Source organism: Felis catus, chromosome C1 (genome assembly GCF_018350175.1).
Source record: "Felis catus isolate Fca126 chromosome C1, F.catus_Fca126_mat1.0, whole genome shotgun sequence".
Lineage (NCBI taxonomy): Eukaryota > Metazoa > Chordata > Mammalia > Carnivora > Felidae > Felis > Felis catus.
Genome location: NC_058375.1, coordinates 173,941,909 through 173,960,106, shown reverse-complemented (window position 1 = coordinate 173,960,106; position 18,198 = coordinate 173,941,909). Strand labels below are relative to the sequence as shown.

The 18,198-nt window shown below is 36.4% G+C and overlaps 1 protein-coding gene and 2 long non-coding RNA genes across 3 annotated transcripts in view; 2 read left to right on the top strand and 1 right to left on the bottom strand.

Annotated features, from left to right (window-relative positions):
* Window positions 1-5,684, top strand: part of LOC123379205 — a 65,748-nt gene extending 60,064 nt beyond the window's left edge. The window contains exons 2-3 of the long non-coding RNA XR_006583410.1: window positions 4,637-4,810; window positions 5,466-5,684. This is a non-coding gene — a long non-coding RNA (uncharacterized LOC123379205). The remainder of the gene's footprint in view (window positions 1-4,636; window positions 4,811-5,465) is intronic.
* Window positions 1-18,198, bottom strand: part of FAM171B (family with sequence similarity 171 member B) — a 64,752-nt gene that overhangs the window by 4,499 nt on the left and 42,055 nt on the right. Inside the window, exons 3-7 of the mRNA XM_023259537.2 lie at window positions 16,633-16,725; window positions 13,361-13,519; window positions 9,371-9,541; window positions 5,695-5,811; window positions 168-291 (exon numbers count right to left, since the gene is read on the bottom strand). Coding sequence (XP_023115305.2) covers window positions 168-291; window positions 5,695-5,811; window positions 9,371-9,541; window positions 13,361-13,519; window positions 16,633-16,725 — 664 coding nt within the window. The remainder of the gene's footprint in view (window positions 1-167; window positions 292-5,694; window positions 5,812-9,370; window positions 9,542-13,360; window positions 13,520-16,632; window positions 16,726-18,198) is intronic.
* LOC111561885 lies at window positions 5,701-15,660 on the top strand. Its single transcript, XR_006583409.1, has 5 exons — window positions 5,701-5,819; window positions 8,286-8,442; window positions 10,548-10,656; window positions 12,128-12,279; window positions 13,665-15,660. It is a non-coding gene; the product is annotated as an uncharacterized LOC111561885 (long non-coding RNA).

The window sequence follows — 18,198 nt, the reverse complement described above, 5'->3', positions numbered from 1 at the left end:
TATTATATATGCAGTGCTCTTAGACTGTATCCAGTTTTATTTTAATCAACATATTTTAAAGGTCACACTGCTGATTTTTATAAATAAACTGTCATACCCAGAACACATTGACATGATACTATGATCAGATAGTTTTCTGTGTTTATACATATTAATATTCTTCTTACCTGCAATAACAAAGAAGCACAGCAAAAAATCCAATGACAATGACTATTGTTCCTCCTAATATGGCTGTAAGAAACACTGTGTGGTAGGCAGTTATATCCCTTGAGTCTCCATTTATACCTGAACCTAAATGGTTCAATATAAACAAGTAAAACAGAGAATATATTATTTTAGGTAGATCAGATTTTCAATCATGTCCTATCCCGGGTAAAGCAGATTAAGTGTGTGTACACAGCTATAATGGCGGCTTCCCTGTGAGTAGAACATAACTCCCTATGTGTTGAGCTTAATCAGTTCTTGTTCTGTTCAATTAAATGTGAGCACCTTAAATGAAGTGGCATGAAATGGCCCTGCCCTCTTGCTAAGATTTTCTAGTTTCCAGACAGAATATCCAAAAGTGCTGCTATTCCTTCAACCTAGGTTCTGGAATGAAAACAAATGCTGAACTGCACCAAGCCAGGCCCAAAAGTCATGAGGCCCTGCTGCTGGGCCATTGAGGAAATCTGCTTCAAGAGGCAGTAAAACTGACCCCTGTTGTGTGGTAGCAAGATATGTAGTGGAATAAACTAGGGGAAAATATTTCTGTGCAGAGAGGTTTGGGGATAGAATGTTGGTAGTGAGGGTTGACTTAGTAGCTATATTCAATTATAAACGAAAATCTAAAGATAAATTCAAAAAGGAATTTGCCAAGGTAAGTAGGTATGAAAGGTTTTCTAGAGAGAATCTAAAAATTGGGCACTCGAAGGATTCAGAGTTGCAACTTTCAGTCTGGCCTTTAGAATAAGACACCATGCAGAGGCACAAGATACCCACCGTCTTTCTTTATGAGAGCACAGATATACACTGCTGTTGTAATCACCTTAACTGCAGTAAAAGTAGATTAATGCACTAGGATGATCAGCGTAGGCTATTAAGATTCTACATGAGGGGTGCCTGGGTGGCTCAGTTGGTTGAGCCCCCAACTCTTGACTTCAGCTCAGGTCATGATCCCACGGTTGTGGGATTAAACCCCACACTGGGCTCCACACTGAGCATGGAGCCCGCTGAAGATTCTCTCTCTCTCCCCCTGCATGTACTCTCTCTCAAAAAAAAAAAAAAGTAAAAAAAAGATTCTGCATGAGCGTAAATGCAATTAATGTTGAGGTAATCTGTTTTAATATCACTAAGATTTCACTTTGTTAAAAAATGCATATAGGGGCACCTAGGTGGCTCAGTTGGTTAATCGTCCGACTATGGCTCATGTCACGATCTCATGGTTCAAGAGTTTGAGCCCCTCATCAGGCTCTGTGCTGCCAGCTCAGATCCTGGAGCCTGCATTGGATTCTGGGTCTCCCTCTCTCTCTGCCCTTCCCCTGCTAGTACTCTGTCTCTGTCTCTCTCAAAAATAAACAAAATGTTAAAAAAAAATTTTTTAAATACATATAACAAGTCTACTGATCATTATCGACTAGAGTCTAATATGTATTCAGGGTGATAAAGTGATAAGACTGGTCAGACAGGTGGTTCTCTGGCAATCTCTACCACGAGAAACATCCAGAATGAGGCTTTCAGCTTCACCAAGGACCCTAGAAAAGACTGAGGATGACAGACTTTAGATCCTTTAACTTTTGCATCATCTTATTTGATAAAAATAAAATAATAATAATGGTAGTAAGAAAGGTTTTGGAGAAGTAGTATTGTGGTTATGCATACAAACTTTGGAGCCAGAGTGCCTCAATTAGAATCCCAGTCTCACTATTTATTTTTTCTTTTCAGAGAAACTTATTATCAAAATGTAATTTCTTGGGGCGCTTGGGTGGCTCAGTCAGTTAAGCATCCCAGTTCAGCTCAGGTCAAGATCTCACGGTTCATGGGTTCAATGATTCTGTGCTGACAGCTCAGAGCCTGGAGCCTGCTTTGGATTCTGTGTCTCCCTCTCTCTCTCTCTGCCTCTCCCCTACTCACGCCCTGTCTCTTTCTCTCAAAAATAAAATAAACATTAAAAAAACTTTATTAATGCAATTTCTTTAAATATATACCCTTCTCCCACCCTCTACCCTCTCTGGGGAGGAACAGAATATCCCCAGGAGATTCCATGTATAAAGTCTTATATGGTGAGGATGAAGTATAAAAATACTATTAACAAAAGGGAAGAAGGTACCTGTTGCTACCTTAACCTTCGGAAACCCCCAGCCTCCATTACCACATGCCCCTTTTGCTCCTTTAGATTTGAGTGTAGAATAAGCCCTTTCTCTAGAGGAGGACTCAAACCCAACATCATCATTTATTTCTTTGTAACATTCTCATTTAGTTTTGGGGCAAGTTTCATTACTTTGTGTCTCATTTCATATCTATAAGATCTCACCTATATGGCTTGTTATGAGGAGTAAGAGAGTTAATACTTATTAGGGGCATCTGGTTAAGTATCCGACTCTTGATTTGGGTTCAGGTCATGATCTCATGGTTCCTGGGTTTGAGCCCTGAGTCGGGCTCTATGCTGACAGCACGGAACCTGCTAGGGATTCTCTCTCTCCCTCTCTCTCTCTGCCCCTCCCCGACTTGCCCTTTCTCTCAGAAAAAATAAATAAACTTTAAAAAAAAAAGAGTAAGTACTTATTAAAACACTTAGTGCTTGGCACATGATAAGCACTCAGTGTACAACATCATTGTTATTAAATGAAACTTCACTGGCACTCCAGTATTAGCCACACTTTCCTATATATATGGTAAGTATTAACAAAGTGTTTATCATATCTGATAGACAACCAAGTACAGCACTCACAATATGAAATTTCTTCAAAAAGAAAAGAAATAAATGTAACATTTCTATCTGCAGATTCTTATTTAGGATCCAGGGTTGCAATGGAGTAGTTTGATTATAACTGCGTGAAATTCAACTTCTCTAAAAGTCTATGTTTCCACAATAGAGTAACACTTTTCATAGCACACAATTCCAACAGAACTCCCTTTTGGACACACGAGGCTGATACTTTTGGGTTTCTCCCAAATTTTATATACATGACAACACCAAAAAGTATGCATCTGTGTGTTTGTGTGTATGCCTAAAAAGAGTCAAAAAGGCAGAAAATTATATTTTCATTTAAATATATTTGAAAGTGCATATTTAAAAACTGTCATAAGTACTTGTTTATTAAACTCTACTCAGCTGTCTACTTGCCTATAGCAATCACTTGATTTTAATTTCTTGCACTTATTTTCCAAGGAATTCTAGAATTCCATTCAAAATGTATTTAAAAAACAGATTTAGTATGTTATTAGCTAAACTTTAAGTAGCTCCAGCACCTAGTCCATCAGAAGACCAATGTTGATTTTACAAAATGTGATTTTACTCACAATCTAAAATTTTAGGGGGCATTAAGGATCATCATATCCAACTCCTATCATTTAGAAATAAGAAAACTAACACTCAGATAGGCATGTACATATTTCAAACTCAGCCGGATAAATTATCGGCAAAGCCAGAGCTACAATCAAGCTATCCATATTTCTAGTATAGTGTTCCTCTGTGATAGGCTCGCAGAATGGATTTTTCAAAAACATCACTAGAAGGTATTTAATTCAAACTAAATGGGAATCCCACATTTCTATTTTCATACTCTGATTCACACAAAATCTTCTCTGAACTATAAGCTAAAACAAAACTTCCACCTACTTTGGAAAATTTGGCTTTTGTAATTCATAGTCATCTTCTATAAATTGATTTCAGGTATATTTTTAATGGAAAGTACACTTCTCTATAAAACTCAAGTGTTCCCTGGGTTATTTTTATTGGAAATGAAATAACTGGGATTTAGTTGAGCTGAGTATTAAATATTAATTGTTCTTTTTCATCAATATTTCATTATAGTTGCAAATCTAGAATGAAATATGGCCAGACAGCTGGCAAGACTGCAGGATATTTTGCATCATGAAGAACAAAAGTAACCACCCTCTGGTTTCTGAATAAATAATCTCATAAGTACTAAGTTCAAACAAAAACAGAGAGAACATCCCCCTTGATCATAATGGTTAAATGGCTCATATTTCTTCTATTGGAATATTACATGTTAGCTTCATTGAAAAAAAAAAGTCTTGTTACCTTGCATGGTTTAAAATTCAAAGGCTGTCAATATAAAATGATAAAAATTAAACTATCGAAAAAGACATCAGAAAGAACTGAGAGCCCTCGAATTATCAACAGGCCGCCATAACAAAGTTAGGTGATAGAAGGCTGCAGAGAAATGTATGTGCAATGTCATCCACATCCTGGGTCAGGGTGTGCACTGGGGCTGTGCCTGACTAGCATGAAATAGCCAGGTTGCAGCTGCCTCTCAGCTGGGAGCCAAAACACTCAACAAACCAAAAGAATTCTCTGACACATGATTAAAGATGTAGGAAAGACATATGCATTCAACCTTCACACTCCCCCAAAGCTTCACTAAAATGACCCTGATGGTTTTGCTTGGTTTTGTTTTTATAAACAAACCCACAGGTTAAAGGAGAATGTCGTAAGAGACCAGAGCAAGAAGATGATGAAGGCTGGAAGCTGACTTAGCAAAGCTGGCGACAGGCAAAGCCACGAAGCAATTCAATTGATACAGTGAGCACCCAAAAGGCCCAGAGAATGATACTAAGCCCGTGGTGCAATCAGACTACACTACCGCAGGTTAGAAGACTGTAAGAAGATTTAATGGATAAAACATGCAATGTTTGAGTATTTTGAGAGATTTACACAACTCAAGATGCATGTATAGGATTTCCTTACTTTAAATCATATAAATAATCTGATAGCATGTCCAATCTAGGAAAAATAAAATACTCATTTGACCTAGAACATGAATAGATCATTCCTAGTGGACAAGACTTAGTTTTTGTCCACCCTCAGCTCCTGTGTCAGGCCAACCTTCATTTGGGGTATCACATGTCTTATATTGAGAAAATCTGGGGACACTATTTTTCAATAGCCCTCACCCCAGGGGTGTGCTCATGACCCATGTCCAGGCAAACCAAACTCTTTATCTCTAGAATGAAGGAACAGTGTGAGGAAAAGATCACAAAGGGTTGGAGTCAGCTGTACATGGAGCAGCAATTCTACAAAGACAGTCAAGTAGGCCTGGTAACCGGGTGCCCTAGGATTCCTGCCTTTTAGAACCTAGTTCTTCAGCCTTCCCTGGGATCCTATGAACTCCCTGCATCCTAATACATTTTATGTAATTATCTAAGATCTGTTCCTCTTGCTTGCAACCCAACGCTTTAACTGATCTGGGTAAAATTTATCGTGAAAAGTAAACGCTTTATTGAACAAACTTTACACTTTACAGATTCATCAGACATCATGCTATAAAAACCTCAGAGTTCACAGAGCTTAATCTTTTCTTATACGCATGAAAAAAATTAAAAGAAAGCGGAGATCAACAGACTAGAAGCTTTTTCCAACATCGTACAGTCTGTAAGTGGCAAAGTTTAGAATAAAATCGAGATCTAGTGATATCAATTCCAGTTTGACTATTTGGATTTTTTCAAATGCCTTTTGTTTCATTTTTACAATACCTCTAGTTCCTGGAAGTGGAGCAGCTATCCAGTAGCCCAAACGTGGTGCATCATATGTCCAGACGAAGTGATTGTTATGTTCCTTGACCATTCCCTGGCCATGATTTACCCAAGCACCTAAAAAGGTAAGTAAAAAATCTCAATCAGTTAGTGTATAGATCTTTAAGGCTGATAGGAGTTTGCTGATAGTCATGTATAGACGTTTTTGCAGAACTCTTTCAAAAATTATGAAGACTCTGGCAATATATTATCATGAGATAATACATATTATATCAAAATATAGTTTATATTGTAATATATACAATGGGATGATTTGAATGATTATTATGACTAAAGGAAAGAAAATCATTATAAATAAACTAAGAATGTACACATTATTTAGAGAAATCACAACTCTCCGAATAATGTTTAAATTGTACATATTGAGATAGGTTTTAAGGATGTGAATAGTGAAATTCAAATTTATCAATAGGTGGCTATTTGTCACCTGTTCCAGGATTCTGATTAAACGCTTGTAATATATGTTTTATGGCCTCATTAATTTTTTTATTAAATACTGTTTTGGTCTATTACTGTTGGCATAGCTCTTTTAGAACGAAATTTTTAAGAATGTTTTTAAAAATACTATCTAATAAAATGCCATCCATAGAAAAAAATTCAGTAAAACCCAGATCTTTTATAAAGTTCAGCATAACAAAGTTTTTTATAAGTTCAGTGTATATTTGTACTTGGTTTATTAATTCACTGTAATGATATACCTACAACATGTAAAACAGTATTTAATAAGGTAGACAAACTTGAAATGACAGAAATGGATCAACTTACTGGTTTTTATTTTTTATTTTTTTTAATTTTTTTTTCAACGTTTATTTATTTTTGGGACAGAGAGAGACAGAGCATGAACGGGGGAGGGGCAGAGAGAGAGGGAGACACAGAATCGGAAACAGGCTCCAGGCTCTGAGCCATCAGCCCAGAGCCTGACGCGGGGCTCGAACTCCGGGACCGCGAGATCGTGACCTGGCTGAAGTCGGACGCTTAACTGACTGCGCCACCCAGGCGCCCCTTACTGGTTTTTAAATAGTCATACAATTAAGCATTATATATCGAATATATGAATTTAAAAATTTTGTTACTGGAGGGTACAAAGCCTCTGTCAGGACGAATAATCAGAAATCAGAACTCCAAACAGATATTCTTTAAAATGTTGTTTTAAAACAATTCTTTCATTCAACAAATTAGGAAATTCAGGCCCAAATAAGTGATTTGTTCAAAATCACACGGCTGGTGGGGTGCCTGGGTGGCTCAGTTGGTTAAGCACTGGACTCTTGATTTCAGCTCAGGTCATTATCTCATGGGTTTGTGATCGAGCCCCGCCTAAGGCTCTGTGCTGAGGTACAGAGTCTGCTTGGGATTCTCTCTCTCTACCCCTCCCCTGCTTGTGCTCTCTTTCTCTCGCTCACGCTCATAGTAAATAAATCTCTCTCGCTCTCATAATAAACATTTTTTTTAAAAAAATCACACTGCTGGTGAATGGACTAGAATCTAGGGCTTAGAGCTCTTAATCCAATAATTACAATATATTATATTTGGTTTTAGTCCCCAGTCCTTACACAGAGCTTTGGAAATCCTTGGAGTTATCTATGTAATAAAATGCAATGTTACCTATGGAAAGAGTACCTCTTGTAGTTCCTAACAAGCCACTTTCAACCACACCTGAGTTCATGTTAATGAGGTGATTTTTGGAAAGTCCCTGTGGATTGGGCTGGTTGCCAGGGAAACCCACCAAGTGATTAGAAGGTTGGAATTTTCAGCTTCACCCTACTCCTGCAGAAAGGGGAGATGGGCTGAAGATTAAGTTCAATCACCAATGATCAATGACAATCATGCCTACCTAAAAATACCTGAACTACAGGGTTCGAAGAACAGAGCTGGTGAACACATGGAGGTGGTGGGAGGGGATGCACCCAGAGGAGAGGATATTTTTCTATAATAAACTGATAATATAGTAAGTAAACTGTTTTCCTGTGAGCTGTTCTAGCAACTATCAAGGTTGAGGAGAAGATCATGGGAACCTCCAGTTTATAGCCAGTTGGTCAGAAGCACAGATGATAAACTGGACTTGTAATTGGCCTCTGAGTTGGGGGTTAGGGGACACTCTTGGAAGACTGAGCCTTTAACCTGTGGAATCTGATGCTAATTCTAGGTAGGTAGTGTCTGAATTGAATTTTAGGATACCCAGCTGGTAGAGAACTGCTTGGTGTGAGAAAAACACCCCCACATTTGGTGACAGAAGTGCAGTACTGAGTATAGAATCACATTGAGAGACTTTCTCTTACAACTATCCTTTTTACTTATATACATGTTTTTAAAAACAGTGGCAACTATATATTATTGTTTACATTTTGTAGTAAACAGGTATTTGGATTTTTTTTTTTTTTTTTGCCTAACTACCCTTCCAATCCAACTGCAGTGAAATCTCATTCCAAATCTCTTTTGAAGGTTAACTCCTCCATATTCTCAGTCCACATGATTAGTTTGGGCCTCCAACACAGTATCTTAAGCCTAAATAAATCTGTACATTCTATTTGCAGACCACAAAGGCTGGTTCGGAGATGGGCATGAAAATTCTATAACTGCAGTGAATCCAAGAGCTTGTGCAATTGCTACTGGGAAAAGAATCTCTTTCCATTGGACTTCAACCTGTGTGTCAAGTCAGAACACCTACACTCTCTTCTTGCCACTCTGAAGGTAAATCTTATCCCAGAAAGGTATTAACACAGAGAAAACATGAGAGAAATCAAATCCTGTGAAACTGTCTAGGCTCTGTATCTTGACTCATCCAAAACAATTGTGGATCATATCCCCCGCCCCCTCCCCCCTTTTTTAGTAATTTAAAGACACTCCTCTTATTTACATGGAAATACAAGAACAAAACCAAGGGAAGCAGAGAAGGAAAAAGTACTTCTACTTAGGAGACTAAACTCAGGACCAAAATTGGTACCTGAGATTTTTTTTTTTTAATAACCACTCTGTATCTTAATAGCAGAATGTCGTTTATTTTCATGAAATTAACATACATTTCTTAATTGCCTTAACCAACCTTTTAGATATAAGTTCATATTGCTTATCAAAACAAAAACCTAGAAGAGTAGAAATAGTTTTTTAAAAATTTATTTATACTTTTCTGTTAAAGATCTTGGGAAATATAAAAGGCAAGGGGGGGTGACTGGGTGGTTCAGCCAGTAGAGCACACGACTCTTGATCTCGGTTATGAGTTCAAGCCCTATGTTGGGCATAGTGCTTACTTTAATAAAAAAGGAATGTGAATAAATAATACTATTCTTTACATGTAACATATTGGCATCATTTTCCCCACAATTGTATTATATTAATCAAAGTGGGGCCAAATTCTGGTCATTGATAAAGTGCTTAAAATTGTAACATTACTGATTTAGTGCTCTACTAAAGATAAATCATTCAAATATAAATGATATATTTTAATGTTTTAAATAAGACACATTAATTTTTAATTATAGTCAGCATATAAAAATTTGCCAATTAAACCTCAATAAAGCTGAAAAAATCTTTAATAGTAATATGGAAACCTATCTTTAAGATCAAACATTCAAACACCCAAAAGGAAAATATTCAGAGTATTTTCACGTAGCTCACATACCTATGTTCATATCAAATGTCCAGGCAGGTATCTGATCCCCTGCACTTACATCATTTGTATGTATAAGGGGGAGAGAAACTTGAATAGAGCCATCCACCTTTAATTCTTTTCCTCCAGAATATATTTTCACGCATATTGCAGCAAGAGGAGTCAATTCAGTACTTTCAAAACCTAAAAAAGAAGACAGTTTATTAAAACCATATGTAAAATCCACGTTGTAGTTACATATTAATAACAAAGTAATATGGGCCTAAAATACCTAATTCATTTATTTCACCTATGGTTATCCACTTTAATATTAAATAGATACTGGGTTCTCATGAAAGAATTGTAAAATATATCATAAATATAGGTTATACTCATGTAACTTGACAAATCAATATGAGCCCAGAGATCTAATTCTTTCAGAGTCATGTGATTTAAGGTCACCAGAACCTAATTCAATGTTTTAAAAACCTACAAAACAACAGCAAAAAAATACAGTTCACAAGTGTCCTACCCAAATAAAGGTTCTACCACCTCAAGTCATCAATGCAGATTTGGGTCTATAAGCCAGTCTCTCCTGTCCCCAAGAGTGTCTGTTTCGAGTACAAGAACCAATAGACTGAGCTGTGTTCCTTGAAGTTACCTCGTGGAAAAAACATTCTGATTCAAAATGCAAATTTTCACAGGTTTGACAAACATGAAACAAAATCAGCAATATTGTTTGCTGATAAAACTAATAAGCTTTGATATATATTTGATTAATAGCATAACTGAAGGAATATAAACAGACTAAATATTAATAATACAATATTACTTAGACTTCAAAGCTTGCAAGTAGGGAAATGAGATTAAGAGAAGAATTGGTTATAGTGTTTTGCCTAAGGTTTTAAAGTATAATTATACATACAATTTATAATATGCCTTCTTAAACATCAGGAGCTACCTATATTTCTCTATTACTGACAGGAAAAGAGTAGAAAATGCCTTTGTTTTGTTTTTAAATATTAGCGATGCCAAAAATAATCTATACCAGAATATTTATAATGAATAAAGTAATATGGTTACAGATGTTAAAATTTAATATAAATTTTCTACAAATAATTTGATAATTTTAGATTTTCCAAGTAATTTACTAACACATTAGAAAGAGTTGACTCTAGTGTATTTATTATATATAATTTGCTCTTTGTAGATAAACCTGAATCTTTGAATTAAAAGCTAGAGTTTTGTTCATCATTTAACAAATATTTATAACAGAGCCCCTATTGGCACCACCTACTCATCTTGGTTCCAAAGACACAGTGAGTACATGATCTCTTGAGATATGTTTTTCACAATCTGCATTACCATCAAGAATGCTTTTTTCCATTTCTTTGCTCATTGTCAATTTTTCCTCCACCGGAATGTAAATGTATGGTAGAAGCTGCTTTATCAGTGCTTTAAGGAAAATCTAGAAAGGCAATGTAATTGCATGGTCATAAAAGTTGCCTCTCTAAGGAGGGGATGTTTGAGCTGCGGCCAAATGATAAGATGCCATCCATACAAAGACCTCAGAGAAGAGCTTTCCAGGAAGAAGAAACAAGTGAAAACCCCCCAAATCAGAGGTGATCTTGGCATGTTTAAGAATGAAAGAAGGTTGGAGGGCAGAGAGGTAGAAATAACAGAGGGCCTTCCAGGCCCTGGAAAGGAATTCTCATTATCACTACTACTATAGCTGGTGTGTATCTTCACCTGTCAGAGCAATTACTGGCTTAATGAAAAACTTCAATGAAATAGAAGACAATTAGCCTTGGTAAACTTCCTGAAACACTAATATAAGATAAGCAAAGTAATGGCATACGTATTTTGTAGACCGGTTACACTAGTACAAATCCAATGTAAGCACAAATAAATTATTATGTAATCTGTAAGTAGTTATAATTTCTTATGTCAAACTGTTTAGTAAAGCCAGCTGACTTTCTGAGGTGCCTGCTCTTCACTCCACTCCCACCCCTCGGTTCTGTGCATCAGTGGCTTTACATCCTAAATGCAGCTGAAATTATGAGATCAACTCCCCACCATGTGAGATAAGGCCAACTCAACTCAAAAAAGAAGGAAAAGAGAATGGTACAAGAGAAAAAGAGACTGAAAGATAATGATAAGGACGCAACTTGAAAAAAACTTACTCACAGACCACTAGAACTATCCAATACAATAGCCAATCCAATACAGTAGCCACCAGCAACATGTTGCAATTTAAAGGACGTTAGTGCTTTAGTTCCTCAGTGTACTAGTTATATTTCAAGAGCTCAACAGACACATGTGGCTAGTAGCTACCATATTAGATAGAGCAGAAGAACATGGCCATTGGTGGCACTGCTCTAGAACTTTTAAAATGTTAGCAGCACTCTCAGGATAACTGAAACAGTGAATGAATAGTCTCAAAAGCAGGTGGTAGAGGAATGCTGGAAGGAAGCACCCATTATGTCCCCTTCCCACTGGGCCTAATGAGTCTTGACCATAAAAACTCCTCAGGACCACATGAGCTTCATTTGTGATATGGTAGACTGGTCCCATCCTTGTAAATGTTTTTATTTTGAGCATCCTATAACTTCCATCTGGAAAATTTTGGCAGGTGTCTTAGATTGGCTTCTTCAAGAAGCTAAGCCTGAGATATCAATTTGGGAGGAAGTACCCACCATTGAGGGAGTGGAGACATATAAAGAAGAAGGAAGACAAAAAAAGATGTATTAAGGAATAGATATGTACTCTCTTTGTACTCTTGTCTATTAGTTGAGAGCTTGCCCTGGTGAGGGCCTCGCCTGCTTGCTGGACCACGGAATGCCTTTAGGCAGAGTCACAGATGTGTGCAGGAGGAAACACAGGCCCATAACAGAGGAGGGACAGTCATCTTGCTGGAGCACCAATAGCATCGGCTACAATAGGTAAGAAAAAAAAATAAAACTAACCAAAACATCTATACGCTTATTACTCTAATTTCTGGTTGTTCCCCAAATGAAATGGAACAAAATTTGACCTAAATGAAATCATCAAAATTATAGACTGAGGCGATTTTTAAAAACAGTGGCGTTTCAGTTATATGTTGCCACAGGTGGTAGAAATAGTGGAACAAAGGTGGATGTACAGAGAAGAGAGATTTTACGGGGTTTATTCATGGGTATGTTAAATAAAATGTAAAAGCCCATCATCCTCTTACCTGTTAGGTTGTGACAGCCCTATACTGTGTGTGTATATATATAGAGAGAGAAATATATATATATGCTGCTGAATCTGGAATACAGCTGACCCTTGAATAACATGGGTTTGAACTGCACAGGTGCACTTACGTGCATTGTTTTTGATAAATGCAGTACCGTAAATGTATTTTCTCTTTCTTAGGATTTTCTTAACACTTTCCTTCCTCTAGCTTATTTTAAGAATACAGTAAATAACATATAATATACAAAATATGTGTTAATTGACAGTTATTGGTAAGGCTTCTGGTCAACAGAAGGCAATCAGTAGTTACATTTCTGGAGAATCAAAAAGTTATATGAGTTTTTTAACTGGGGGGAGGCATCTCTACATTGTTCAAGGGTCAACTGTATATGTTTTTTAAAAACTTATAATTTTACTAACTTAGAATATCAAATTTATTTAAGAAAAACTTCCAGTTGGCTACTCCCATCTATAAACGTTTTACGTCTAACAATTATTGACAGTTCTGATTAATTTGATAACAATAATTGAAGGTCAAATTCTAAAAACACGTATAAACTTCTTTAAGTCAAATTTTCATTTTTATGTATTTTTTTAACCTGCAAAGTTATACAGTATCATTACTATTTTCTTTGGATAGAAATATCCTGTACATTAAATTTTTCATTAATTTAATATAATGCACGCAGAAGATTATGGTATAATTTTTCTTTCACTGGATGAAAGGAAATTGCCTTATAACATTTTAATAACTAGCTTTATATACTGTTTCTTTTAAGTATTATTTACATAAAAGCTAGATAGTACCTGATTTATTGAGCATAATTCCAGTTGTATACAGGAAATTGTCCACTTTCAAAAATTGTTGTAGAACTGTAAGATAGCCTGTTACGTTGCTAATATGATGGTTGTCAGGTAGTTTAATTAAGGCTTTTGAAAACTGAACACTTGGTTGAGATTTGGCATCTGGAAAAAGGAAACTTCATTAACAAATGGACAAAACAAATGCATATTAGGCATAACATCATTGCTCAGGACATGTTATGTTAACATCTCCTTATAATTAATATTTTAAATTCTGAATTGAAATAAGAAATCTTCCTTTCTTTAGGTCACACAAGGCACCTTTATCCTGGAGACCACTTGATTCTACTGCCCAGAATTTCTTCATCCTTTTTGGGTTTTACTCTAGGAAACCGCATACCGACCATTTTAGCCCATTTGATTCACTTGGGGTTTCATTTCTGTAACACAAGCTAATGGTGCAGGCCAGAATGGGCTGGAACCAATCCAAATGTCAGGTATTCAATTGATAAATGTTATCTCATGTTAATAACTTTGAATTGACTATCCCTTAATATAACTTACAAAGTGAAAATTCAGTGATAGTATTGATATTTCTGTAATCAATGTATTTTTAACAATTCAAGGGTCAACTCTTAAATCCTTGAAACTTATCAGAAATATCAGCTATTGCTTTGGACTTTAAGGTTGCTGACAAAGACAAAAGCAATCAGTTCAATTATTAGAATTTTTAAAGTGTCAGTTTCTAAATAGTTATATCACAAAACATGACAAAAATGTAACATAATTTTCAAAATCAGTGTACTGTTTACATATGAAGCTAGAAAAACTAATACCTGGAAAGTAAGAGATATAACTAAAAACAACATATTTATATTAGTCTTCTTTGGTTAAATTGAGGGTATAATCTAATACCTTCTGATCACTTTACAAGTACTATCTACACCTTACTCTGTTAAAATACCTGCCTTAAAAAAGTGCTGTGGAAATATTTCACATTAATAGAGGCTGAGACATGAAAACTGAATGTAACATTTGACCCTAAACTGGAGTGACAAAAAAAAAAAAAGCACCAGTGGCCAAAATCGGAATTTGGATGGTAAGTTATCCTATCAACATTAAATTGGCTGAACTGTGTTGTGGCCACTTAATATCCCAAATCTTAGCAAGTGCATGCTTAAATATTTAGAGGTAAAAGGCCACGATGCATGTAACTTACCTTCAAATGGTTCAGAAAAAAAGTATGCATACCCAGAGCACAAATACACATATAGTAAAGCAAATGGAATAAAATGTTATCAATAGCTAAATTTGAGTAGAGGGTATACAGGAGTTGTCTCTTATCCTTGCAACTTTTCTATATTTTGAAATTATTTCTGCATTTGAAGTTATTTTCAAATATAAAGTTAAAAATATACATGTGCCTTAATTATGCTGAAGCCCCAAATTTCTTATAACTGAAAACATGTGCACTAAGTAAAATGTCTGTCTGAGCCTCTCTAAGGTTTTGTACATTCCTGAAGTTTCTAATTTCTCCTGCTCCCTTTTTATCACAAGCACACACAAACCTAACACATTTTCATTGTACAAACTGAACACCTTTCTGATCAAATCCTGGAAGAAAAAATATCAATGTTTTATGGAAGTTGAGAAGTGAGGATGTGTATCTTCCAAGGAAGGATTTATCATCTGCAGAAACACCCCTCCTTTCCTGCTTAGCTTTTCAATGGGTCAACTCTTAGGACACTGAGGTAGTAAAAGGAAGCTATCTGAGAACTCAAGAGAGCCCACAGTGTTCTCATGGAGATATAGACAGTATCTCCCAGATAAATGCTCACCATTGCTTGGTAAAATGCAAAGGAGTGGCATATGGACATGTTCACACTAATCTATTTCATATATTCTGGAGGAAATTACAATTTGTAATGGGGTTTGAAGAAGACAGTATGAAGTAGGAATGTGTCAAAACACAACCTTAACAAGAAGGTGCTGCTGAAGAGGGACTGTTTTTACTAAGGTCCCAGCAGCATAACGTGTAGCCTTTCTCTATGGTAAATGGTTCCTATTTACTTTTCATCCTTCTGCACACCATGCCACATGCACCCATCCTGCCAGGCAGAGCAAACTTGCAACTCAAAATTCTATTGAATCTATTAGATTTCAAGAGTAAGATTCTGGTAATTTCCTCAGTAAATTAATCACACGCTGGTTTAATTTTTTTTCCAAATATTTTCTTTAATATTTTTGAAATAAGATAACTTCTGAGGGGTGCCTGGGTGGCTCAGTCCATTATCAGACTTTGGCTCAGGTTGTGATCTCACGGTGAGTTCAAGCCCCGCATTGGGCTGTGTGCTGACAGCTCAGAGCCTGGAGCCTGATTTGGATTCTCTTTCTCTCTTTCTGTTCCCTCTCCCACTTGTACTCTCTCTCTCTGCCCCTCCTCCTGTCAAAAATAAACATTAAAAAAAAGATAGCTTCTGAAAATGAACTTTCACAAACAATTTCTTTTTACCATGACTCTTATTGGACTCTTACTTTGAGGATTCTCTGCCTTTACCAATCAGTCATTACTATTATGCTTTAGTCTTAAACATCGATTCCCCAATACAAAAAAATAATTTTTTTGTCATCAATAGAGGTTTTATATAACATGCAGTAAAAGAGTGCAAAATGTGGGGGTTCCCCTAAGAACTAGTTAAGGAAGATGGCAGGGGGGTAAAGGTCATGCTGAAACTGTCATTCTCAGGGTTGGTAAAGCAGAACTAGAGGTCATAGTTTAAATCAGACTCCAAATAAAGCTTCCTGTATCTGGCCCATGGGATATGCAAGTGGGGTAAATCCCATCTGCTATGGGAAGACCTTACCCACTCTCAGGCCCTTCCCACTCAGGGATGGAGGTGCCTGCAAATTAGAGAGTCCCAAAGTTCCAACCTTTTCCTAATTTCACTGACCGCTAAAGCTCCGTGAGAGATGTGATTTGGAAAGAAGCTCAGAATCTCAGTGCAGTCTTTCGGAAACTCAAATGTTCCTACTGGGGCCAGGATGCTAAAATAGTAGAGAATGATTCCCACTATACAAACCCCCATATTGTTGTTTGACAGTGAAATAAGAATCAGTTAAGATCAACTTACAGCAGTACTAATCATCCTTGAGCAATTTAGACTTTTCTCCAAGTTACAACTAACATGAATTCATTAGTGAAGAACTACAGTAACATAATTAAAGGATTATCACTAAGGTTTTACCTACAAGTTGAGAAGAAGTGTTGTACTTACCAGCTAATTTTCCAGTAATTAAAACAGTGTCTTCAAATAGCCATATATTTGCTTGGCTTTGCGGGAACAGCGAAAGTGTAACTGATGAATATACTGTGAAATATAGAACAATTAAAATATTTTATTAAACGTGGGGAAAAAATAGGTTAAATATAGTCTGTTCCAGCAGGCCCTAAAAAGTGGGAAGGGGTGGGGTGGGGGGGAAACTGTGGGAACAAAGGAAAAATAAATGTAAAATACGATGAAGGGGGAAAAAAGAGTATCACAGTAAAGTCAGGGGGAAAAAGGTCAGGCATCACTATTTTACTAATCCTTTCTATTTCCAATAGTTTGTACCAACATTACTAATGATGTTCTATAACCCCAGACATGTATTGTCAGATTAAATGCTTGAATAATCCTGTTTTCTCCATACAATTGTTACTTGTTATTTTCTTATGATTAAAATAAATAAATAAAACTTTGGCTCTACAATTCAAGGTTCTCTAAGATAGAGACTACATGCACTGATGTTTTTTTAACTTCCTGCATAAGGGCACAACTCTCTTCACCACACAGTATGGTTTGCCAGCTCTAAGTTGACAGAAGAGGAAACAGTTTAATGCATAACAGAACAAATTATCCACAGTCATTGGTAGCAATGCAGGATGAGGCCAAATCTGCCTACAAGATTAGGTACCTTAAATAACAGGTGGGATCAGTAAGTGCAGATGGCCTGAAAGATAACAAAATTATTTCAAGATCAGAAGTGTGTGGGGGAGGGGAGACCATTTTATAAGCAAGAACAGATCAAATAAACTTACTAAAAATGAGTTCTCATTTGATAGCTCTCTTCTATTCGATACAAGCACTTAACAGAAATAACAAAATCCTAAATCACTTAGGACAGGATAAAATACATTTGCATGGAAATATGTTTTAAGATATTTCAAAGAGCTGTAAAGACTGATAGGATAAAACACAAAAATATACGAATGGGTATAAAATGAAATACACCATTTTCCTACAATAGGAAAAGAAATACCAAACAAAAGTATAATTTCAATTCAGAATACATTGATAGCTAGACTAATTAGTGGCTTTATGAAATTAGAAAGTGTCAGGGTAGTAGCTTGGACCTTGAGATGATTATAAGTAGGGCACTTTCCCACATTTGGATACTTTATTAAAAGGGGGGGGGGGCAGCCCTCACAGCCGAAGGTTATTAAACCTGAGGAGAATCTTTTGAACTTCACTAAAACTTATATGTGGATTTCCTTTCACTTAAAAAAAAGGTTTCTCATTATAAAAGGGATGAATATCCACTCTAGAAAAGTTGAGAAATAGAGAAAAAAAGTAAGAATAAAGTGATGGCCCTCCCAATCCCATGACAAAGACAATCACTATTAATATTTCAGTATATTCTTCCTGGCTTTTTCCTGTGATTTTTTTTAAAATAGGAAGTACAGGGGCGCCTGGGTGGCTCAGTCGGTTAAGCAGCTGACTTCGGCTCAGGTCACAATCTCGCGGTCTGTGAGTTCCAGCCCTTCGTCGGGCTCTGTGCTGACCGCTCAGAGCCTGGAGCCT